The following is a 25,827-nucleotide window of genomic DNA, read 5'->3' as shown; positions in this document are numbered from 1 at the left end:
CTGACACGTAGTAGGCGCTGAATGAACACTGGTTGAAGGCTTGTATGAATTTGGAGCCTTGTTCCAAGGCCCTGAGTGAGGACTGTGGGCAAAGGAGCCTCAAGGCTGGCTTGCGCGATGCAGATTCCAGCCCGCAGACCCCAGTGAGCCTCTGACCCCTGCCTAAGGGTGGAAGGGCCAGCTGAGCTCAGCACGCGCCCTTCGCCAGCCCTGGAAAGCAGGGCCAAATCAGCAAATGAGGCCAGAGATTCACTGGGAGAAGCCTCCAAGTGGGGACCAGAGCCGGGGGTAGGCCCCGCCCGGAGCCCGCTGCAGCCACCAGGAGCCCTCCCCCGTCGTCTGTCTTCCCTAGGGTGGCGGGGACAGCCCCGGTCCGCCAGCTGATCCCTGGGGCGGCGTGGGCCGGAGCCACCCCACGCGCGTCCTGTGCCGCCCGCTCAGAGGAGCCGCCGCCAGGCCGGGGCCGCTCGCTGAGTTGGCCGAGCGCGCCGAGGGGAGCGCAGAGTTTGGAAAGTCGTCGAGAAGCTTCCGCGGCGAGAAGGGGGTGGGGAGTGGGGTTGCAGGAGAGAAAAACCCGCCTCTAGCGAGTAGAGTGAGGAAGAGGGGGGGAAAGGCGCCGAGTTCCGCTTCCTGAACGGCTGTGGGTAGAGAAGGTTGGCGCTGGGAAGGCCGGCGGGACGCGCGCTTCGGGCCCGCGGTGGCATCGGCGCGGCCCGCGATGGCTGTCGAGCGGACCCGCAGGTTCACCCGGAGCCTGCTGAGACCCGGGCAGGCGGCCGAGCTCCGGCACAGCGCCGCATCTGCCGCCGCGGTGGCCGTCAGCAGCCGGCAGCAGCAGCGGGTGAGTGCGGCGCGTCCTCCGCGCCTCCCGCGCGCCCTGGGCGGCCAGGGACCCGGAGCCCGGCCTCCGCGAGCGGCCCGCGCGCCCCTGGCCCTGCTGCTGCCCACTCTCCTCCTCCGCGCGCCCCGGGCCACCTCCGCGAGGCAGTGCCACCGAAGCGCGAGAACCCAGGCGCGTTTGGGGACCTGGGACACGGCGGAGCAGCTGCGCGGGCAGCAGGAGCGCAGCGTGGGAGAGGATGTGTCTGGGTTTGAGGCAGTGGGGAGGTGGCGGGAATGCATGGCGGGGCGATAGGTTGTGAGGTGCCAGGGATCCGAGGGGTGGGTGAATCTGCTGAACCGAACCCCTCGATCCACAGATCTGCGCGTCGCCCTCAGCCCGGTGACGGCTGCGCTTTGCAGGGAGGTGGTACTCCGAGGTCCTCGCCAGGGCTAAAGCTGGGTGCCTCACGTTAACGCTATGGGGAAATAACTGTACTTCGCATCCCCCTCCCTCCACGGGGGGAAATCCACAGACCACTTATACTGCTTCAGAAAGGGCAGGGACAACCGGCCGGAGGAGACACGGGTCGTTAAGTATCCAGTGGTTTCTGGTGTTTTTCTAAGACGTTTGCGGGGCTCTCCCACCAAGATCCCAGGGCTGGTTACTTCCTCATCGGACCGCCTTCTAAGAGCTGGGTGATTTCCGCGGGAAATCCTGGGGCAGAAGCCAGCCTTTCTCGCCTGATGCCCAAATCATATCCTTCCCTCTTCAGCTGTTCATAAATTCCAGTAGGTGTCACACTCCGGGTTGGAAGTGTCAGGAGACAGAAATCAACCCTGGTGGGAAAGGGACGCTAGAGGAAACAGCTTTACAGCAAGACCTGGGCTCCACAGCCACACAGCACTGCCCTCTTGGCTGGCCTTGGCTGGACCGGAATCCCACGTGGTGGGTTTCATTTTCCTTTTTGCCAGGAAATATCATTAGGAATTAAACAGCTTCTTTTAAGAGTGTCAAAGAAAGTGTTCCTCTTGCCAGTCACCCATCAGGAGGGAGCCAAGAGCTGCCCAGAGCCAGTTCCCACAGCCAGGACTTTTCTCTAAAGCCAGAGTTCAGAAAGTTGAACAGAACGGAAGCTAATTGCCTGGCAGAGGGAGGAGGCATCGGACGTCCATGCCAGCGAGGAGGGGTGGATTGAACCGGCTTGGAGACCAGGGTACCTTCTCTTTCATTTTCCACTGGTTGCAGCCTACAGTTGCTTAGAGGTGATTCAACTGTTAGCCTACCCTGTGGTTCTGATATCAGCATGCACACTTTCAGGGCAGGGAGGATAAACTGCCAAAAAGAGCATTTGAAGGAAAGGGAAAAAAAAGGGGTTCAAATCAAGTAAAAATAGAAATAATAAGAAACCCTCTAGGCATGCATGGAAAGTAATCAAAATAATCTTTACTTTTGAGTGTTTATTCAGGGTTGTGGCTTTGTCATTCTCTGCCATTTGCTTTACAATAGCTTTATTTTGCAATTGGTTTCGTTCTGCCAAATGTCAGTAATGATCTGGTAGAGAAGTGTGGAGAGGTGGCACTCAGTTGGAATAAACACTTCTAAACCTTGTTTTTCTTTTAAGTGAATTTTCCTAGAGTTTTTGTGGTGCTGGAATTTCTATAAAGAATGTGTATCCTGTATACCTTTACACACACACACACACACACACACACACTGCACGTTACTTTCTCCAAATTCATATCACATTTGAAATCCTAGGGTATCTTGTCAAAATGAATAAGCTCAAAGTCTTAAAATGAGTCAGTGGGGGGTGATTCCCCCACAAAGGTGTTCCTGTCTCCCTCCCCTCACTTCAGCACCTTGGCCAACACTCCTGGACTAGTTTTTGCCAAGACATTTCATGGGATCTTACACATCTAGTCAGGCACTTTTGGCAGTGATTTTGGCTGCAAGAAAACATGTCTTTGCTTTCCATGCTATTTGGTGATGAGTTCCCTGAGCTGGCATCCAAACTCAGTGGGATTGTATATGGCAGAGCATCCCTTTTGAACCAAAAACCTTGTGGTTGGACTGCACAGTGGAGGCTGTTCTTAGCTTGACCTAAACCCTTAAGACTGTCTTTGGTACTTCCAGTCCTCAAATCCTGGTTGTCAAGGGAGAAAATTGATAGGATCAGGGAAGAAGATTATGGGTAGTCCAGTTCTGTACGGGCAAGTAGAATTGCTTGACTGGAGCAAGCTGTCATCTATTGAAAACTATTTGAGAGATGCTAGAAGGTTCTGCCAAAAAAACTGTGTCACTGCTAGATTGATACAGCGTCCTTTCTGAAATTCCTGTTTGGGGACCAAAATGCTCAGAATGTTACAGAGAGATTGTTATAGGATTATAACTTTGCTTTTTTCAATAAGAATGCTTGAGTTGTCAGATTAATAAGGTAGTTTTGGACTCTAACAATGGGATACATCTCTATCTCTACCTCTACCTCAACCTCTATAGATCTGTATCACAATCGCCAAACACATCCACACAGGACAGGAACGCTTCATGATGTTTGGGTTATGGAGATCAGAGAGCAAAGGATGCTGAGTGAGGTCACTGACTAGGGAGCCCACAGTGGGGAAGTTGCTGAGGAAAGCAGAGGGTGATTCCAGAGCAAACTTGATTTCAGTTTTAACCCAAGACACTGCTGTAGGCTTCTACACAGGCAGACTTCTGGTCAGGACCCACCTTATTTTACATTCCTCTTAATAACAATTATTAAGAGATATCTGCACTGCCATGTCTATTGCAGCATTTTTCACAATAGTCAAAATATGGAAATAAGTTAAAGGTGTCAAGGGGTAAAAGAATAAAGGAAAGGTTATATATATACACACACATACACACAAGCACACATATGCACACACATGTATATAGAATATATATATATATGGATATATATATATATATATATATGATTCAACCTTGAAAAAGAAGGAAATCCTCCCAATTACAACAATGTGGATGAACCTGGGAGGACATGTTGAGTGAAATAAATCAGACACAGAAAGACAAATTCTGCATGAACTCACTTGTATGTGGAACGTTGACACTCGGGGAAGTAGAGAGATTGCTGGGCTGGGCTGGGGTGGGCGGTGAGGGAGAAATGAAGAGATGTTGGCTAAAGCACACAAACTTCCAGTCATGCAACATGAATGACTTCTGGAGATCCAGCGCGTGGCATGGTGACAGCAGTCAACAGTACTACATTGGATATTTGAAATTTTCTAAGAGGATCTATCCTTGATTAAACCCTTCCAATACACAACAGTATCTATGTACAGGGGATAGATGAGCTCTTTAACTTGAGTATGGTGGTCTTTTCATGATGTATACATGTATCAAATCATCACGTTGTGCACTTAAATATATATAATTTTTATATCAAAGACATCTTAATGAAGTTGTTCAGAAGAAAAAAGAAATAATAATAAAGAACAATTATGAAAAAAGCTATACATTTTGAAAAGATAAATATTTTTAATTATCTGAAAGATTTTTTGTAGAAAATGAACGAATCATAACTCATGCCAAGATCAATCACAGGATCCAGTGAAGTTTAACTTGCTGACGCCCCATTCATGGTAGTGCCACCAAGCAAGCTTCTCTAGAGCAGAATCTCAGTTTGAAAATAATTAGAAACATTTCTCTCATGTTAGGACATGAGTGTCTTATTACTTTGGTTGAACGTACATACCATGTTGGCCTCAAAGTTGTAAAGGCACTAAATTAGAGATTTTTTTTTTTTTTTTGGTAAGAAGCCTTTCTTTTAAAATGTATGAAGTATATTTGTACTTTCGCACTAGGTAGTTCATTTAGATAGCTTTCTACATTTCATTAAGCTAAAAACCTAGGATTTGTGCACTTGTATAAATATCTACATATATTTGATAGAATTTCAAAAGAAAAATACTTAAAAAAATAGACTATTTTTTGCTAACACATCAGATTTGTCACTTTGAAAGAACTGGAGTTTTATTTGCAGAATGTGATAGGACGAGCTGGAGTAAGGGGAACTTTTAGTAACAGAGGGTGAGAGCCGAGGAGGATCAGATGAAGGAAAGGAAGCCCCCAATATAGGCAGAGGTTTGCCCAAAACCAAATAATCTTTTGGTCAGTTTTTGCCCAAAGCCTCTTGTGTATTTGCTAGATCAGAACATACCATTTATTTCCATGCACTCTTTAACACCTGTGTGATATTTAATCTGTTGTGACACAGAAATTTCTCTGCAACTTATTTGTGAATTGTATCTAACTGTATTAACGTCTTTTAAAAAGGAGACGTCCTGTCAAAACAGACTGTACCAACCAGCATGTTCCGTGCCTCCCCACCCTCCACCAAGAGCAAGTGATAAGGAGAGGACAGTTCTGACTACAGTCATCACAAAAAATCTGCATCTTTGCTTTGACTTGGTGTTTCCTAACTTCCTTTGTCCCCAGTGACATAACTTTGGATACTTGAGGGAGCTTGGAGTAAGATGCAGAGCTTTTGACAGACAAAAGACCTTTGGTTGAGAATTCATGACTGTATAAACATGTTTATAGGAGCAGGAGGAATTCTTAGAATGAAGAATTTCCTCCCCTCTGAACTTTGTGATATTTGAATAGTTGAGAGTGGGAGGGTTTTTTAAAAAATGAGTGGGAAGCCCTGGCTGGTTTGACTCAGCAATTAGAGCATCAGCCCGTGGGCTGAAGGGTCTTGAATTCCATTACCGGTCAAGGGCATGTACCTAGGTTGCAGGTTCGATCCCCAGTTGGGGTCATGCAGGAGGCAACCAATTGATGTGTCTCTCTCACATCATTGTTTCTCTCTCTCTCTCCCCCACTCCCTTCCATTCTCTCTAAAAATCAATGGAAAAACATCCTCGGGTGAGGAGTGGGGAATTCTAGATGTTACAAAAAGTCACATGCAGAGGTAAGAGTTAGTGAAAAGATGCAAGAATTGAATTGAATGAAGATGAGACCTTAGTTTTACTGTGAGTGTGTAGAGTTAAAGGCCTATTTGTCTGGCATTCACAGCACAGTGTTCTTTTGTTTGGTGTTGTTCTGTTCTGTTTTAGACAGGGCTTTTCATAACAAGGGCATTTACACTTTAGCAGAAATCACACTCTTTAGCAGAAATCACACGTTTGTGTTTTCATAGGAGGAAAGTCCCTTGCCTGATGAAGAAGTCAACACAAACTTCATTTACAAGATCAAGGTCAAATGTCATTGACTGTATTAACTAATGTTTTTGACTTCTCAAGGACATTGCAGAAACAACTTTAAAAATAAAAGGCAACAACAGTGGGACTCAGAAAACTTCTAGATGGGTCCACAAACGGAAAGAATGAGTCCACACGCGTGGTTGTCTGCTTTTTCTTCGCCGTTTTCTTGAAGGCCTGGCCTAAGAAAAGAGTAGTAATAAAGGTATGAAGACAAACCATTCCTTGAGAACCTACAAATGCATGGCATTGTGTGAAGTTTTATTTAATCCTCAGAGCAACCCTCTGAGGAATTATTGTTGCAAATTACAGAGGAGGCCATTGAGATTCACAGGGTTAAATACCTTGCTCTAAGTGAAGTGACTGATGGGTGATATCTTCAGTAACCTGAATAGTATCTAGCAGAGGATTACCTTTCATTTTTGCCTTGGCTTCCAGAATCTTTAAACTGAAAGGCATGCGGAGTTGACTTTGGTTGATGTGACCTTTCTATCAGTAGCTCTACCTAAAGAACAAGAACTTTGTCATTCCCGTTGGTATTTCTGAGTACCTGTGAGTGTTCACTTCGATGTTCCTCTGAGGTTAGAGGCCACAGCAGAGTCTATTCCAGTACCTGTAATAATAATAGACATTCTCATGGCAACGGGGAGCTCAGTTGTTAAATCATTAAAGTATCATCATACTCAGCCATCCTCTTGCCATCCAGATGGCAAAATCATCAGCAAACTCTGAAAGAGGGTGGGGTTGATTCTTCTCAAGGCCACTTCTCTTCTAGGACTGGCTCCCTCTTCAGGCTCAATCACTTCACCCCACGCCAACCAGTGCCTGGAAACTGCCCATGCACCGTGTGACCTTGAGCACATCTTTCCATTTGACGGGGTTGTGTTGGGGTCCTTGACTCACATGCTATTGTGTTCAAAAGAGGGATGCTAAATGTTTAACAAGATAGATGTAACACAACAACAACGAAGATATAGTGAGTGGGGGAGTCGAAAGCAACAGTATCAACAACAACACAAAGCAATATTAGGAAAGTTAGATGGATAGTCAGGATTAGGTCAATGGAGTGGGATCAGTAAATAAAATGCATAAGCATTAAGTCCTATAGTCTTGCTAAAGGTGCTTCTTAGCAGCCAGGTCAAAGAGGAAATCATTGTCACCCATGAGAGTAAGAGGTCCATGAGATAGAAGAAAATAATTTGCTCTAGACACGTTTCGTTTTAACTTATACTGAGACTCAAGAGCCAAGAGAAACTTTTTCTGTGACTTTTCATAAAGGGCAGCATGCTGCGGTGATAGACTCTCATGACTCAGGATGGGCCAGCAGCATTGGCATCACATGGAAGCTTGTTAGAATGCAGAATCTGAGGTCCCTTATGGACCTGCTGGATCAGAATCTGCCTTTCAACAAGATACTCTGCTGATTCATAAACACATTAAAATTGAGAAACACAGAAATAAGCTGCATCAGCCATATTTTTCCAGTATATTGTCAGGAAAGACGATTGTAGGAGGATGCAATACAATGTGGTTTATCCTGCAATTCTTTGAAAGAGTCCCTTGAGTCAAAGATAACATTTAGACCACCTAAGAATGGAAATAAGATTAATTGTAGTGTGAACTTAAATTTAGCTTCTAGGTTAAGAAAAAAATTCCATAACGTACATGAAATGGTTGCAATCTGAATTTGCAGAAGGTCTCACCCTGGTTACAGTCCTAAAGATGTGTTGCAGTGTGAGGTGGGTGATATCCTGTTTACCAGAGTGCGTGTGTGTGTGTGTGTGTGTGTGTGTGTGTGTGTGTGTTTTGTTGTTGGTGGTTTTTTTTTTCTTTACTGATTTTAGAGAAAGGGGGAGAGAGAGAGAGAGAGAGAGAGAAACATCAGTGAGCGAGAACAATTTTCCACCTCCTGCTCACCCCCACAGGGGATCTGGCCCACACCCTGGGCATGCGCTCTGACCGGGAATCGAACTGGTGACCTCTTAGGGCATGGGTTGAAACTCAACCACTGAGCACACTAGCAGGGCTATTTACCAGAGTTTTAAAGCAGAATCTCTGTGACTCATGAAGGACATGCAATGATGATTCCTTATTGCTTTGTAAGATTTATGTTGCTATCATATTGAAAATAATTGGTTATATCAGAAAATATGATTGCTATAATCAGAAAATCATGAAAATGTTTCTTTCCCCTTATGTTCATTGAGTCTCAGAAAAAAAATGATTTCTCTCTTGTTCACATTTGAGTGTCCCGAGGAAGGGGTTCTGTGGAGTTAAAGATTTTTATTTGTATGTATGCTATAATGTGGTCCAGGGCCCTTGGATTGACTGTCCCTCACCCCTGTCTCACGATGCTCTTTCCTCTCCGAGATGGAGTGTTCTCACGTACTTTGAACAATTTGGCCATGTGGGGGTTTAATGTACGGGAGCTGGGGTGGGAAGTGTCAGAGCCTGTGAGTCTGGAGAACAGAATTCCAACCCTGGCCTGGGATGCTTTCCTAAGTCACTTCTCTATTTGGTGTCTCCGTTTCCTGGTCTGTGAAATTAGGGGATTAGATGATTGGGTTTTTACATTGACCATTTCTTTGCCTAAAATTCTCATGGCCTTTCCCCCTCATCCTGCAAGTTGTCCAATGGTCCCTCCTCTGGAAAGTCATCCGAAATCACCAAACTGAAGTATTTCCCCAGCCTCCCTCTGCAGACTCTCTTCCACATTCTTCTGCTTCATTTTCCTTACCTGTCTTATCGCTACCCAAACTGATCTTTCTACTTATTCAATTTCTTGTTTCTCTTTTCCATCCTCCTTGCCCTCAATATAAGTGCCATCAAGAGCAGGAAACGTGTCTCTTTCACAGCCTTCGTACTATATTTATTATGCAAAAATGAGGTCTGCCCTCTCACCGCAGATGAGGTGCTTGAGGAGAGTCGGGAGAGTGGGCTGCATGCACAGACATCAGTGAGAGATCTCAGAGGAATTAGGACTTAAAAATTACCGGGCTGTCAGTATCTGCTAATGATGCTTCTTGAGTCATCATCACCATCAACTTGGTAAGCGGTAGAAATGCAATTATGTAGAAAGATAGTGAGCATGTCCTCTGTGCCAGGTACATTACTTATATAGTCCCTTTTGATTGTCATGACAACCTCATGGCAAAGGACTTTTATTTCTATTTTACAGATGAGAAAAGAGAGACTTAGAGAGCAGGAGTTTGCCCCAGATCAAATGACTAGTTGGTGATGAATCCAGGAGTCCCATGCAGGCTGCCTGTGTTCTCCAGGACCACTGTGTGCTGCTGACCATCCCACCAGGCAGGCAGGCAGACAGGCAGGTCTCATTAAACATGCAGTTAGCATCCATGCACGAGAGCAAGGATTTCAAAAGGAAACCCCAGAGAGCTAGCCATTGGAAGAGGTTTGTAAAAGCAGTTTCTTAATGAAAGAATAGCTGTGGCTTTTTTTGCTCTGCTTAACCATTTTTCATGTATGACATCTCAGCAACGTGGGCTGTCGAGAGAGACACCGACTTTGGACTCGATGCCAATGCTCAGTCACTTCCCAAAGGCAGGACTGGCACAGAGAAGGTTAAGCTTTGCAAACAAAGCCCCCTTTAACCCTGAAGAGGGAGTCTTTGATTCTTTTCTTTGTATAGAAAAGTACTTCTGGCACCATGAGCATGGAGTAGTTGGGACGCAACATTATATCAGCTACATTATCTTTTGTAGTCTTGATTTTAGTGTCCATGTTTACAAATGAGAGGACTTTTTTCCCCCCATGAAGCGAGATTTGTTCGCCTCTTATCTTTCATAGACACGTCAGTGGGCTGGAAACAAATGCTTTTGGTCGCTGGACTTGTGGTGGTGACCTACATTAAATGATGTAGAAATAACAAATGTAATGAATGTGACTGAGTTAGTAGCAGTGGAGAAAAACACTGGCTCTTGAAAAAGTTAATATTTTGCAGTTGGATTTAAGTGGAAATGTCTACCTCTGAGAGTAGGAGAGTTAATGGACCCAAATCATCAAACGTTCCTTTAATTGTGCTGCTAAGTGCGACAATAGTGAGTTTCTGTAATTCAATTTCAACATACCTCCTCTCCTGACATGTAGAATTTGGGAAGCTTGGCAGCTTTTTAATTTAAGTTAAACGACAAAATGGCAGCATTTAAGAATAGAATCTGGTGGGAGGGGGTCTATTTAAAAAGAAGACACCACTTATGATCAGCACAATGAGCTTTTCTTCCTATCATTATTTTAGTAATTACCAATTTAAGTGACTAATTAAGGCTGTCAAAATGACCAATTACTTTTGGCCTTTCCAATCACACATTCCATATAAAGAACCCGGGCATGAACATTTGACTTGGCAAACAAGCAAACAAAAAACTTAACAAAATTTACTGCTCAATGAAATACGGTAATGAAATTTTTTGAGCACGCATTGTTTATTTGCTTAGCTCTTAAAAGTCCCTTTGTCACAGCTCTTTAGAATGAGAAAATGAAAATTGACTATAGCTGAATAACCTTCACAAAAGTGAAGGTGATGTTGGAGCTCAGTAACTTTTTTGAAGAAGGAAATTCAAATATGGAGAACTAACATTTAAAGTAATTTACTTTTTGTGTTCCTCACTTTTATTTAAAAGTCAGACATTTATTCAAAAGAGGTTTTATCTTTAAAGGAAAAGTATTCCAGTTTTCTTTAAAGGATATCTACATACATCACTATAATTTTTTCTGTATGTATCACTACTACTAATAAAATTTATCAGCATACCAAAATGCACAGGTGAGGTTCTTTCAGGACCTTTCTGAGTGCTAATAGGGAAGATTCATTCATTAACTTCAGTTTTTTTAAGTCAAAGCCATTATGTGGCTGCTAGCCAATCAATTAGAAAACCGTATCTTTTTATCATTAGGAAGCAATGTTTTCCAGGCTGTGCATTCTTGGCCAAGTCTTTTTTGGGTTTTAGTTTCCTTGTCTTTAAAACAAGAAGGTTGGACATCGAAACCTTTAGCTTTAGTCCTAAAAAATCTAGGCAGTTCTTATTCTTTTGAAGAGGTTTTCATAGAAGATTAAATTCTTTTTCATTTTTATATAACACCATTATTGATTAAGATTTTAGCCACTGGAAGAATTGGTCCAGATGATCTACAACCATATTTGTATTTCAGCGATGAAAATGGTAGCATAAAGTGGTTGTTTGAGGACGTAGTGAGGGCATGGCTGTCTATACGCCTACGGAGGGGGCTCATTGCCTGAGAACTGGCCAAAGGACGGCCAACAGGGACGAAAATGGGCAAGACGGCTTCTTCCAACCTGGTGCAGGCTCCGAGGCAAGCAAGCAATCTCCTGTCCTTCTTCCTGTTCCTGGAGAGAACAGTAAGACCATCTGCTTTAGAGAGCGAGCTCCCCAGTCTCCATGCCCAGCCTTTGTCATTGCAGTCCTGGGCAGGAAGTCCGTGCCAAGGGCCGCTCAGCAACCACATGACTGGAACAGAGGCGAGTGTGGCGAGAGGTCGTTTGAAGTCTTCTGTAAGCTCCAGGCCTTCTCCCTGCTATCAAAAAGCAGTAAGAACCTCTTTTCCTAGTTCTGGGTCTGTCTCTGTTTTTGGTGTCTGCCTCTATCACCACCTTCTCACACCCGAGAAAGGTCATGTGATCAGTTTGATCATGGTTTGATTTCAGGGGTGTTGGAAAGACAACAGAGTCTTCTTTCCCAGACTGACCTCCTCGTGCGCTGATCCCTAAGAAGGTCCGGGGTATTTCATCAGCAGTTAAAAATTAACCTTCAATACACACAATGGCCACTGACTTCAATTCATGAGAAAGTGTAACTCCATTCCCCAGCAGATGTGCCTTGGAAAGACCCCTGATCCAGAGGATAAAAAGAAATCGACACGGGAGGTTAGTGGTACCTGAGATGACTTTTCATGACTTGACTGATCTCTGTAGCTACTCTGATTCTCTGGCATCCTCAGCCACAATTTGCATGACACTTGTCCCTGATGCCTCTGGGACCAGGGAGATGGAGTATGATTTTATCCTCACATTTCCAATACCCTCAGAGACCTTCTTTCTGTTATTGTTAATGTCTGTCATATAGTAGGTGTGTATTAGATGCTGATTAAATGCAAGAAAGAGTATCACCCATGGAGATGACAGAAGCACAGGTTAGGCAAAAGGAAATCCGAGTGCCTGGTTCACAGTAACCACGTTCTTAGGCATGTTTGAGAATAATTACTTTGGTGGTGAAGTAGTGCATAGTGAGGAAGTATCTGCTAAGTAGTCACAAACTGAGTGGAAGTAATCTGAATGCAACTGAGTTCAGAAAGCTACTCAAAGATAAAAATATCAAGTGTTGATTGGCATGAATGCCTGCTCCTGAATAAATAAGAGTCAGCCGAATGGTGTCATTGTTCTAACACCAGCCAGTTCCTTACCTTAGGGGCTCCTTGGTGGCTGGCACAGGCCTCGCTGTTTGGTCAGGGATGTCATTGTGATTCCCACTGATGCTGTTAGCAGTCACGAGCTGCAGCGGAATAAAACTGAGCGAGTGCACAAAATGATTGATTAAAATGCAGGAAGTGTGGGCAATAGAGTTTTGACAACAGTCTGTTCCTAGTCCCATGATGGAGAGTGGTTTATAGCTTTAAGGAAACTCTTAATAAATCACCAGGACTATATGATTTTATCAGTGAATGTGAGGGCTATTTTAGTTCTTGAAACTCAGCTTCTTTCCTGTAGGTCAGGGAGCGTTCCTGACACTGTCTTAGAACATCACGCTAACTGTGCTCTGGGCGTTGCTGTTTTCATTTCCATTTTCATTTAACAGTGTTTCTTTGCGTAGGTACTTTTGAAACTTTTGTTGCTTTTATTAAATTAATAACTCAAAATATAGAAAATAATGAAGAAAAACACCAGTGATCGCCCATAACCCTACCACCCGCTGATAACAACTTCTGGTATGTTTATTTGAAATATTTGTCTATTCACAAAAATATTCTTTGACACACATTTAAGCTAATATTGAATATTTGACTTTTTAATCTGTGTTCAGTGACTCAAGCTAAATTGTGTCCAAGAATTCTTTCTTCTGATGCTCTTGTCTACTGACTCCACATGGAATACGTGTTGTAAAGAAGAAACAAGCAGTTGCGCTACATTTCTTGTGCCCTACAGTCATAAACATTTAGATCTGAAGGGGAAAAAATGAAAATATAGTCTAAAGTAGGTAAGGAAACGGAGTCACAGGGAGGTTTAAGTGGTTAGGGTCAGGGTCACAGAGCCAGGCCATGGGTAGTCTTGAACCCAGTACGTTTTATTCCCTTTGGGACAGCTCACCATTTCAGTCATCAGTATAATTTAGTATCAGAAAATAAAAGTCTGGAGTTGGCACATTTCTATGAGGGTCTCCGGTAAAAGGGAATAAGCCTTAAACTCGGTAGATACACATACACTTCCAAACCTGAGTGCAGATGCCTGGTTGAACTCTTGAGCACATGAGGTCAACGCTGTCTGCTGTTTGCTGCCACTCTGACCTATGTGTGACAGCAGTTTGAAAACATTGCCTCTGGTCTGTGAGTCCGGGGGAGGGGGCAGCTGTGCCCTTGGACGTGTGTTAGTCCTGAGAATTGACATGAGCATTTTTGTCATCATCTCTAGGGATCTGAATGATGGCATGTGATCTATCAGCTCCCTAAAAAGTGGTAACAACTTGACTAAGTCTGGGCTTCTGTGACTGTAGAGATACAAACACAGTCACTAGATTTCTATTGCTCCCATAAAATGTCATTAACTCTAGTGGCTTAAGCAACACAGTTCTGTGATCTCACCTCAGTGTAAGTGAGGAGTTCCCTGGGACCTCATCAGGCTAAAATCAAGGTGTTGCAGGGCCTTGTCCCTTTCTGTAGGCTCAGAGGGAAACTTGTAGTCTGCTGAGTTGGGGTTGTTGGCAAGAATTGGTTTCCTGTGATGAAGGCCAAGTTTCCTGTGTCCTGGCTGATTGTAAACCGAGGCTCCTTCCAGCTTCCAGAGGGCACCTCATTCCTCCACCATGGCCCCCTCCCTCCATCCTCAAAGCCGGTGGTGGTGAGTCAAGTATTTCACATGTCACATCTGACTCCTTTTCCACCTTCCTCTCCCACTGGTAAGTCCTCAGATGGTGACATGAAGCCACCTGGATACTGCAGGATAATCTCCCCATCTCAAGTTCTAAACCTTAGTCATGTCTGCAGACTCCCCTTTTACATGAAAATTAGCACATTCCCAAGTTCCGGGGATTAGGATCTGGACATCTTTGGGGAACCTACCAAAAACACACTTAGAGGGATTATTAAAAGGACCAAACCCTCCCCAGGCACTGTTTTCTGATCCTAATATTGGGTAGAGGAAACAGTCTTTTGTGAAAGACCAGAATTCCATTCCTAAACCTGACCCTTTCTGCGTATGTGGCTTGGCTGCAAGTTAACAAACCTTTGCTTTGCATTTGGTAAAATAAGGACACACAAAATTCTCACAAGGATCAAACGATAGCATACCTAAGAGTTTTTTAAGCTACATTCATGTTCGTTGACATAGTTGTCATCCAGCTAAGGAGAAAGCCACTCATTTGTTTCTGTGGCCATGTGCCTGAGAACAGGCATTTTGGGATGAGCACCACTGTGACTCAGTAGACAACAGACTATCTGTTACCAAAGGCGATGGTGGTGGGACCTGCTCTGGGAATCTGAATGCCGTATGAAGTCTGCTTAGGGCCTCATCTCTGACCAGTCCTCTTCATTTTGTTTATATGAGAATAGCTTTGATCCATGGTAGATCCCACACCTACCACCCTGAACTCCCTTCTTCATATTTTCTATCTTATCCCCTACTGAGGGGCCTGGTGGGTGGTACCAAACACTCTGTGTCAGGGTCAGACAATTTGTCCACAATTGATGTACATAGATTCAATGGCCATTACTCAGAAAGACAGGCTGAAACTTTTGTCATGGAACCCGATAGTTAAATGAACCATTTAACACGGGCGGTTGTATTCAAAATGGCATTTAGATTCATCAGTAAGCACAGACTCAGTACATTTTGGTTCTAGAAGTATTCCTCAACATATTTTCAGTTCATAGGACTCCTTGAGAGAAAATGAACCACTTCCTGTTGGGGTTCACCAGAGATCTAGCCTTAGAGTTTCTTCTCTCTGCCTTCCCTGAAACCCCCCTACGTGATCCCTTTTCGCCCACAGGTTCCACACTTACTCTGCACTTGTGCACTGACACTCCGCACCTGAGCTCTGCCCACGATGTCCTCATCCTGCAGTCCCTCAGTTACTTCACACTCAACAGGGTCCATATCTAACACACTTTCTTGCCTCATAAAATCTCATTTTCTTGTTTTCCTGAGTTTTATGTCTGAGTTGATCCGGTTAATCTCAAACTGAAATCATGCTTCGTGATTTCCAGTCCCCACCAGCCCACATCAGATCATGCTTCACGTGTTGGCAGTTCTAACCCCTAAATATTCCAGGCACCGCCCTGACTTCAGTGATCTAGTTAAATATTTCGCCCATGATTTCTTCTCAATTGTCTTTTGCATTGTCCTTGAGGTCCTTTTCCAGCCTTCTCAATAGTCACCTTCCTATCTCTGGTGTCCCCACACAATAACCCACATTCCACACTTAGCCTTCATTATCTTATGAGCACAGTTTGGATCAAGGTACAGCTTTTACTGAGTGCTGATAAAACCCTGATTACTGCCCCAAAAGGTGAAATCTCACCTCGATCTTGCCTTTCCAACCTCCCTTTCTAGTAGATTCTTCCTCAACTTCCTCCACAGTACAGTCCCCCAGGGTTCTGGATGTTTCCCGTGTGTGTCATGTACTCTGATGCTACCAGCTGCTCAGACTACCCTTTCTTTCTCTTCTTGTTCAATTTATCTTTGCCTTTCAATTTGCAACTCACTTTTTCCTTTATTTATTACACTCCCTGAATCCATAGACAGATAGTTTTGTCCTCTTCTGCATTTCCATAGCACTTCTTAAATATGTTAGTTACTTTTTGTTTTATTATAATAAATGATTCTTGGTTAGATGGATGGAGAGGTGTGTGTGCATATTTAAAGTTCTTTTAAATGTTTTAACACTCCCTTGCCCTGGCCAGTTTGGCCTAGCGGTTGGAGCATCGACCTGCGGACCAGAGAGTCCCGGGTTCGGTTCCCACTAGGGACACATACTAGAATAAAATAAAACAAAACAAAAACAATAAAATAAAATAAAAGTTCTAACCCCTTCCTGTCATTTTGAAAGGAAAAAGCATTGCAAATACTGGTTTTCCATTTTTAAATTATGAAATATTTCATGGATGGAAAGAATATCTAGAACATATTTACTCCTTAAAGAATAAAAATTAAACTATTATTTATGAAATGTCCAGGAGCAATACTTCTGCAGACCTCAGTCTGCCTCTCCTCATCCCAAGCTCCTCCCTTCCGTAGGGAGAAGCACAAAATCTCCTATCATCCCATTTTGTTTTTATTTTGAAGAACATTCAGATTTACAAATGAGCTGTAAAAATAGTCTACTTCATATACCCTTCCCACAGATTCCCCCAGGATTCGCCTTATCACATGTATAATTAATTTTTCTTTCTTCCCCGTCTCTTTTTGTCTCTTGAAGACATGCACATACACATGCAATATTGCTTTTCTGAAACATTTGAGAAAAAAATTGCATACATGATGCCCTCTTACCTGAAAATACTTCAGGTACACATCCTAAAAAGCAATTATCTTACATGCCTGAAATATAGTGATCAAAATCAAGAAATTGCATGGATAATAATGGCATCTCATCAATCCATAGACCTCATTACAGTTTTGCCAGGTGCCCAACCCCTTTTCCTCTTTACCAGGATCCAAGGGTTACATTGCGTTTAGGTGTCACATCTCTTTAGTCTTCTTTAATCTAAAAGAGTTTCACAGTCTTTCTGTGTCTTTCTTGATCTTGAAATTTTGAAAAACAGAGCCAATGCTTTGTATACTGGTCCTCCGTCTAGATTTAGACTGATGCACCCTCATGATTAGATCCAAGCAATGCTATTTGGGGCCAGGCATGTCATGGAAGCTATGCGGTATCTTCAGTGCAGCTTGCTGGGGGTGTAGGGGAGGGAAGTTTGTCTCATTACTGGTGACTTAATTGTGATGGTGTCTACCAGGTTTGTCTTGGTCAGCTCATGCTAATATAACCAAATACTGTAGACCAGATAGATTAACAACAAACAGTTATTGCTCACAGTTCCAGAAGCTGTGATGGCCAAGATCAAGGCTCAGGCAGATCCGGTGTCTGGTGAGAGCCTCTTCCTTCTTGCAGATGGCCATCTTCTCATTTACTCACAGGTACAGAGTGAGAGACAAGCAAGCTCCCTGGGGTCTCTTCCAAGGACATTAATCCCATCATTAGCACCCCACTTTCATGGCCTAATTACCTCCCCAAGGCCACATCTTCAAATACCATCCCATTTGGGGATTCGAGTTTCAACGTAAGAAGTTTGGGAGACACAAGCATTTCGTTCTTAGCAGTTTCCTCTATAATTAACCAGTAACTTGTGGAGGTCCTCTGAGAACTTTAGTGTGCCACTAAATTTAGCGTCTGGAGATGATACTTTCCTGAAAGAGTTATTACTTATGACTATGAATGGACATTTACGTTGTTTCCATTTTCTGTCCTTTTGTTTCTGCTGCTGTAAATCTCTGGTTCACAAATGCAGGGATTGTCCAGGGCACACCTGTGTTCAACCTTAGCTTTACAGTAGTCCCTGTCTCTGAGGTTTTGCTTTTCATGGTTTCAATTACTCATGGTCAACTTTGCTCCAAAAATATTAAATGGAAAATTCCAGAAATATACAATCCATAAGTCTTAAATTCTGCACCATTTTGAGTAGCATGATGAAATCTCGCACTGTCCCACTCTGTCCTACCCAGAACGTGGATCATCTTTTTGTTCAGCATCTCCACACTGAATGGGCTACTCACATGATAGTCACTTAGCAGATATCTCAGTTATCAGCCTGATGGTCACAGCATTGCAGTACTTGTGTTCAAGTCACCCTTATTTTACTGATAATATCTCCAAAGCACAAGAGTGGTGATTCCAGCAATTCAGATATATCAAAGAGAAGCCATAAAATTCTTCCTTTAAGTAAAAAAGGTAAAAATTGTTGACTTAATAAGACATTTTGTCACCTCACATTGTCACAAGAAAAGGGGTGAGTTTAATACAATATTCTGAGAGAGAAACCACATTCTCATAACTTTTATTACAGCATATTGTTATAAATGTTCTATTTTATTATTAATAATGTTGTTAATTTCTTGCTGTGCCTAATTTATAAATTGAATTTTATCACAGGTGTATGTATGTGTAGGATTCAGTACTATCCGTGGTTTCAGGCATCCACTGAGGGTCTTGGGATGTGTATCCCCCATGGATAAGGGTCGGGGCAGAGGAGACCACTGTACTGCCGGATTGTTTTCCAAAAACTCACTTTCCATTTTCATAAACAATGTAAAGAATTTTTTTTCTACCACTTCCTTGGTAGTAAACCTATTGTCAGACTTTGAGTTTTGCCATTTGTTGTAAGAGGATATCGTGTGGCTCTTTTCATTTGCGTTCCTTGCTTGTCAGTGCAGTGGGGCTGCTTTGTATCTGTGTGCTGGCCACCCTTGATTCCTCCTCACGCTGACATCGATTATGCATTTAGGAGACTTGAGTCCGTAAGAGCTAGTGTTTCGAAATGAATGGTTGGATGAGCATTAGAAGTTGTTTTGTAGGAGGAAACTTCTTGAGTTTTAAGTTGCATTTTGAAGTGTTGTTAGCTTTTTCTCAAAGCTAGTTGGTAATTAGGAACAGTACCCCTCCATCATCAAGTTTATGGACTTGATTACTCACTACATTCGAGTCCTGTATCAAATTCCCATGACGAAATTCACAACAATAAATGCAAGCAAATGTCTTCATTTAAGAAAACTCCAAGTATTAGAACTTTTGCCCAGATCTAGGGACAGAGGGGCCATTTGGGCCACGGAGTTTCCTGACCCCAAGCATTTCTAGTGCAAATGATTTTGTTTAAATCAAACTGAATTATACACTATAAATACATCTCGCTCATCCCATTTGAGTTATAGTAAATACTCAGCCTGAAAAGCACACAGTGATTTCAAAGTCTCAAATTTTTCCACAAATTCTGATGGTTATATATAGTTTTTATATTAGAATATTCTTTCTGACTTTAAGTTTAGGTTAACAGTTAAATTCTACACTTGTGCGAAAATGTGTGGTCATGCAAGTGAGTTTGATAGAGAAGGACGACTCGTTTTTATTGCCACAGGATTGCTATTGATCAGGATTGTGACTTGGAGCTGGGTGTGGGAACCCAACTGTATGGATTCTGGCTGCCAAAATTAAACCTTCAAGAAACAGGTGCAAGAACACCTGTGGGAGTGTCCAGGCGGCTCAATTCGACCCAACAAGAGACACGGGCATGGAGTGGTTAAGTAACTTACTCAAAATTATACAATTTTAAATGGCAGAGATAATACTTAAGCTCTAGAACGCACAATCTTACTGTTTTATTATAAAATACTGTGTGCGTTTGTGATTTATATTCATTATGACATTATGCACTTTAGTGTATAAGCAGAAAAATTCATAGAGATGAAAATGCAATTTAATGTTATTGAGTATAGAATCCAACTTGATTTATGTTCTTTTGTTACTTACTAAATGGAAAATCAATTTCTACAAAAGTTCATCATAAATAACTTATTGAAATGTATCTATAACTGTGTAGAACAGCCTAAATTATTTAATGTCTGGGCTTCATCTTTGTGTTGAACTTCCAACTGACTCAAGGGTCCTAAAGGAACTGCATCAGCTTCTTACACTGACATGACTATTTTTCTCCAGGAGAAGTGCTAAGAATACTGAAGAACAAGTTTGCATGTCTTGGTAAAGAGATGGAAGAGAAATAAAACAAACAAAACAACAACAACAAACCCTTATGACTCTTTATTCTACCTTTTGTCCCAACTGAATTAGGAAATCAAACTACAAATTCAAAAAAAGTTGAACTTGACCAATATATGTGAGGGTTATAGGAACCCACTGCAAGTATTTGATGTGTGGCTTCACCACAAAATAGAATGAGGGTCCACCCCAAAGGATGCAGGGTCTTCATGGACAGATCCTTTCCTGAGTTTATCTTTTTCTCACATTTCTCCCACATCCTTAACAGCACTTTTAGACAAAGACAATTGCTTAAAATACACGGTAAGGGCAGTTTTGAATGAGGAAACAATCGTAAGTGGGCATCTTGGAGGTGGGTAGGTAGGGCCTTAGATTGGGGTGAGGAGGCATTAGTATCTACTGAGCTTTAGTAGAAATGGAAGATTGATGAGATGATGGCTTGCTCACTGTTGAACCACCTGCCCAGCACTCCTGTCTGGCAGGTTCTCCGATAGACACGGGGTACACTTCCGTACATGACACTGACGGTCTCTGCCACATCAGTTGCTCAGCATGAAGCAAAACTCTCCAAGTCCCTTCACCTCCAGCAGACTCCCTTGATTTTTACCAAACTTCCCCCAAAGTATAGTTCTGGAAACAAAATGCTCACTGTTTTATCTTTGGAGAGGTGTTTAAAACCAATGAATATAAACCATCTGTTTCTCTGTCACATATACACTGCATCACATTTATGGAGTTCTTTTCACAGATGTGCAAGAGAGGTGTTTGTACGTCTGAAACCCAAGATTCCTGGGAATCCACACCAATTTCATTTAACTTACTAGGAAGAAATTCTCTAGAGTATATCAGAAATCAGATTTCTGAAGGTGGAGATTATTCTAAATGGAAACAAGTGTTGCTTCATTCATCTCATGTTGAAATACAACACATTTTTATAAAATCACATCATCTCATGATTGCCATTAAGTTGACAAACTTTGAGTATCTTAAAATAGTTCCCTCTACTCAGAGGGCAGAATCTCCCCAGAATACACCACAGCATGATGGTCACTTTGGTTCATCCTAATAATGTAATGAAGTATGATTTTTGGAGAACAATCATAATAAACAAAATACAAGAAAAAGTTACTTTTAAAGTATATGTTGCAGTGTTAAGTTGTTTGGAAGACAGTGCTTCCTTTGCTTCATGATTAGCTCATTATTCCTCTAGTGCTTTGCCAATGTGTTCACCATATTTTAGCTTGGTCTTTGCTATGACTCATCTGTTCTGTTCTATAGAGTATATTGACGACAGATGAACATAACTGTGTGTCTTCTTCTCAAGAAAATGTCCAGGACATATAGTTACAATTGTTGTGACTGCCCTTTTAAAACTATTGTATACTGCCCTGCTGGTTTGGCTCAGTGGTTGGAGTGTCAGTGTGCGGACCAGAGAGTCCCAGGTTTGGTTCCTGCTAGGGGCACGTACTAAAAAATAATAATAAAGTAAAAATAAATAAATAAAACTATTGTACACTTTCCCAGCCAGTGTGGCTCAATGGATTGAGCACCATCCCATGGACCTAGAGGTCCTGGTTCAATTTCTGGTCAGGGCACATGCCCAGATTGAGGGCTTGATCCCCATTAGGGGATGTGCAGGAAGCAGCTGATTGATGTTTCTCTCTCACATGAATGTTTCTCTCTCTCTCTCCCTTCCTCTCTCTCTAAAAAAAAACAACAGAAACCTGTTTTAATAAAAAAATAAAACCATTGTATACTTTAATATCGATTTCAAGTCTGCTTACTTAGAAAGGTGAGTGTTCTAGAATGGGAAAGGAAAATAACATTGAACCCTTGGCCGTTGTTAATTATGAAAAGTCATGGAGGTGAGTACTCTGCTCACACAGACAGATAGCTGTGGATATGTTGAGCCTCCGTGTCTGACTCTGAGCTGGATTCATAAGGAATAAGGCTCAGGAACAACATATGGTCCGCAGATATGCTGGTAATTGACACCCGTGTCTTCAGGGCTCCAGCTTGTTGGTTTAGCTTTGTCGATTGGTCACATAGCTCAACAGAAAGCATGGGAACTTGCCTAACTTCTATTCAGATGTTGGCTGCTGTTCCTGAACTTAATAATCATGAAATCAGTAGAGCGTGCTTTGCAGAATGAGAACTGGACGTTGAAAACGTTTCCTTTCTGTTCGCCCTGACATTCCAGCCTGATACCTAAGCCAGCACGAAGGGCTGTGTCTGCCGAAGGAGCTCCCAGCGATGAGAAAATAAACCGTCGGCTTCGGAATGGAAGGGTCGGTGTCAGAGAGATGAGGGGCAGGCCCCGGCACTGGACAGAAAGCTGTGGGCATTGAACAGCTGGAACCAAATGGAGGAAGCCCAGGGGGGAGAGATGCCAGGAGTATCGAAAATGTCCGTAAAGAAGAAAACCAGAAAGGAGCATGGGGCACTGAAGTGGGATTGGCTTGAGGATTTGTATCTTAGCCAGGAAAAAAAATAATAAAAATGAAACCATGCTCTCTTGAGCTTTGAAGTTTCCAACCCCCAAATTCACAGTCGTGTTCTTTTTAGTTAACCATGAGAATCTGTTTCAGGCCTTGGAAACCCAGAGTTGGTATTAGTCAGGGAGTGTGGTGTCTCTCCAGATCTGTGCAGGAAGCGATCACATCGTGTGGTCCGGGGGCAGCCTCTCCTCCTTCGAGGTCCCACACGTCATAGCAGGGGTCCCGAAGATGGGGAGGGCCTCCCGGCACAGAGCCTGACGGGCAAAACGCTAGTTGACTGTCTCCAGTGGGGCCCAAACCAGAAGGCTGTGTTCTCTCTTACATATTCAGCAAAGTGTTCTTTAACAATTCAAAAAGAAGGGTTTGGGGAAAGTATAGCTCTTCAAAAATAGATTGTTGCTAATTCATAACAGAGTTTTACATACATTTACATGACCACATGGGAAGGGCTAGAACTCCCGAACTTCAGCTTCAGCTGTAGCCCTTCTGTGAAACCAACCAGACTCTAAGGAGAGAGGGAGGGTTAAGATGGGGTGACCTTTGCTCATTTCGTTCAGCCTCCTCATTCAGTCCTGCGAGAAATGGCAGCTCACTCCACACCGACCCTGGGGTCACTGCTTTCTCCCGTCCAGCTGTTCAGAGACAGATGCAAAATTGAGTCCCATGATTGACAGCAAAATAAATAAAGAGGGTGACTACACATTTAGTTTAAAATGGTGCTTATGAAAGATATTTCTTCATGCTCTGTGTTTTTCTTTGAAAGTGTATGAGCACTGTGTTTGGAAAACAAGTCGTCATGTTGGTATAGCGTCCCTTGAAGCTAACTTTTTGTTGTAGAAACTCAGTCCAACACGACTGTGGAGAGCTCCAACCTCGGGGGCCAGCCCACCGGGACTGCAGGCTCGTGTTATTCCAGCGGAGGAACTGACTGGACAGGCAGGGCACGAGGGCTGGCGACCAGAAGGTGGCCTCTGCTCTCTCTTGGCAGGAATTAGGAAGAACAGATGCAGTTATAAATAGAATTACAGCTCAAACCAGGATTACTTGGATAACTCAGTCAACACAGGTTTTGTTTGATTCGATTTTCGAGATGACGTCATCAGTGATTAACCTAACTTTGTTAGTGGCGGTCTGAGACGACAGAGCCAGCTGAAATGCATTCAGCAAGGCCAGCATTTCCTTTGTGCTATTTTAGTTTTTTACTAGTTGGCCTATCTCCAGTTATTGGCTTCTTTAGCTAGACAGTGTTATCCACTTTTTTTTTCTCTTTTGACAAAGCAGGGAAAAAAAATCACTAGAAGACTGTTTAGATGTCTAGAAGTAAATGGTCAAGGGAGAAGATTTCCTGCTGACTAATGATCCTGGACGTTTTACATGAGTGGCACCCCGGGTCAGACGGCTCAGTCACGCAGGCTGTCTCTCCCCTGCAGGATCACGGTATTTTTGTTTCTCTCCGTATCACTTTCCACACTGATCCTAAACCGATCTCTTTGACTCACGAGTAATAAATGCATAGGGAAGACCCAAAGCTGGGCTGAATCACCCACTCACCCCTGTCATTGTCTAAAAATGAAATTATTAAGTAATAGATGTAATTAGGAAATTCTTTCAAACTTTTTTTTCTTTTTTATTTGTTTAATTTTAGTCATTCTAATTTGGGCTTGAGTTTGGAAAGTGAAAAATGTAAGTAAAAGGATTTGCTATTTGGGAAAGATAACCCTATCGACTAGATTTAGTAATGAATCACAATAAATGTAAACTGATTAATTTTACCCATTACAAACCAGAAAATACTTATAATTACTAAGTAATATAAGTATAATTGTAAGTACTTAGTATAATTGTAAGTACTATAATATAATATCCTATAGTAATAATATAGCATTCTTTTCTTTTGTAAGGAAATTTTATTTTATTTAATTAGAATTTTTCAGGAACTAAGCTTTTCTCAACACAGAAACACCCAAAATATCACTTTAAAAATAATTCATTGTCTCCAAAAGATATATAAGAAAACCATTTAGGCTATCATGATATCTAGTTACCCTAGGAAGTAGATGATATCATTAAAAAATCCCCAGAAGCTAAAGGTCAGTTTAAAATCCACATTTTTATTTGAGAATTTTGATTCTGAATTTTGTTTCCAATGAGTTTATAAGCTGTATTTCTTCAAAAAGAAAATAACTTTGGTATTCTGACCTCTGGGAATTTTTTAATGATATTACCTACTTCTTGCAGTTATGAAATGATTTTGTCATATGTTTTTTGAAGACACTGAGAACTTTTCAAATTATATTTTGGGTGTTCCTATGTTGAGAACAGCTCAGTTGCTGAAAAATTCCAATTAAGTGAAAGGAAATCTCTCCAAAAAACTGAAAAGGATTTCATTTAAAAAATGCTATAATCTAATAACATGAAGAGAGGATGACTTAATAGTTTAATCCTGCAGTTTGATACAATATACATTTAAAAATCCCAAGTACAACTAAAATTTTGAAATTATAACTTCATGGTGGCAGATGTCTTTAAAATCTCATCATTACAACAGAATAACCTCACTATCAGAAATACTTTTTATGCTGGGATCTGTGAGGTCCTGAAATAGAAAGGAGGTATTTGTTTCCATTGGGAAATAAAGCTGTTATTTAATTTCTGTGCACTTTGATGAAACTCTGGCAGCAACCCTGTCATGCCAAGTGGTCTCCTACCCTGGCCGAGCTGAGCCAAACCCTCCTGAGGGTGGATGTGGTTCTTTTGGGGGGCATGCGTCCATCTCTCATCATGGAGAGCATATCATATTCTGGGCTTGCACAATCCACAGATGAGCAAGGGAGGGGGAGAATTCAGCCAGCAGGAAGGATGAGTCTGATGGAAAGAAAAAAAAAGATTTTCCCAATATCCTCATAAGAGGAAGTAGACAGGGATCTTTCCTAAAGATTTAAATTTGTTGGCTGTTTTCTAAGTCACAGTTTGCTAAAGTACAGAGAAACGAGAAAAAAAGAAAAATATGTAAGTATGTAAGGCTCTTAAGTGCTTGGAAAGCTCAATATTTCCTGAGGTACTATCCTCTTTTTCTCGCCTATTATTTCTCTCTCTCTCTCTCTCTCTCTCTCTCTCTCTCTCTCTCTCTCACACACACACACACACACACACACACACAGCCCTGTAGCTTTTACTGGGTTTTCTGTCTCAACCCTATAATATCACTCATGGTCCTAGGAAGCTGGTGGTTGAACGGAAGGCAATCAACAGCA

At 42.4% G+C, this 25,827-nt stretch overlaps 1 protein-coding gene across 4 annotated transcripts in view; it reads left to right on the top strand.

The window, feature by feature from the left end:
- Positions 1 to 625: 625 nt before the first annotated feature.
- DOCK10 (dedicator of cytokinesis 10) overlaps positions 626 to 25,827 on the top strand; it is a 241,489-nt gene continuing 216,287 nt past the window's right edge. For 3 of the 4 annotated variants that reach the window (XM_036253284.1, XM_036253282.1, XM_036253288.1), the window contains exon 1: positions 719 to 841. In XM_036253284.1, the coding sequence (XP_036109177.1) occupies positions 719 to 841 (123 nt within the window). Of the gene's footprint in view, positions 842 to 25,827 lie in introns of all 4 variants that reach the window. The other variant, XM_036253285.1, reaches the window with a different exon arrangement.

This window comes from Molossus molossus, unplaced genomic scaffold (genome assembly GCF_014108415.1).
Source record: "Molossus molossus isolate mMolMol1 unplaced genomic scaffold, mMolMol1.p scaffold_m16_p_11, whole genome shotgun sequence".
Classification (NCBI taxonomy): Eukaryota; Metazoa; Chordata; class Mammalia; order Chiroptera; family Molossidae; genus Molossus; species Molossus molossus.
The sequence above is the reverse complement of the archived record's forward strand: the minus strand, read 5'-3'. Positions and strand labels throughout refer to the sequence as shown.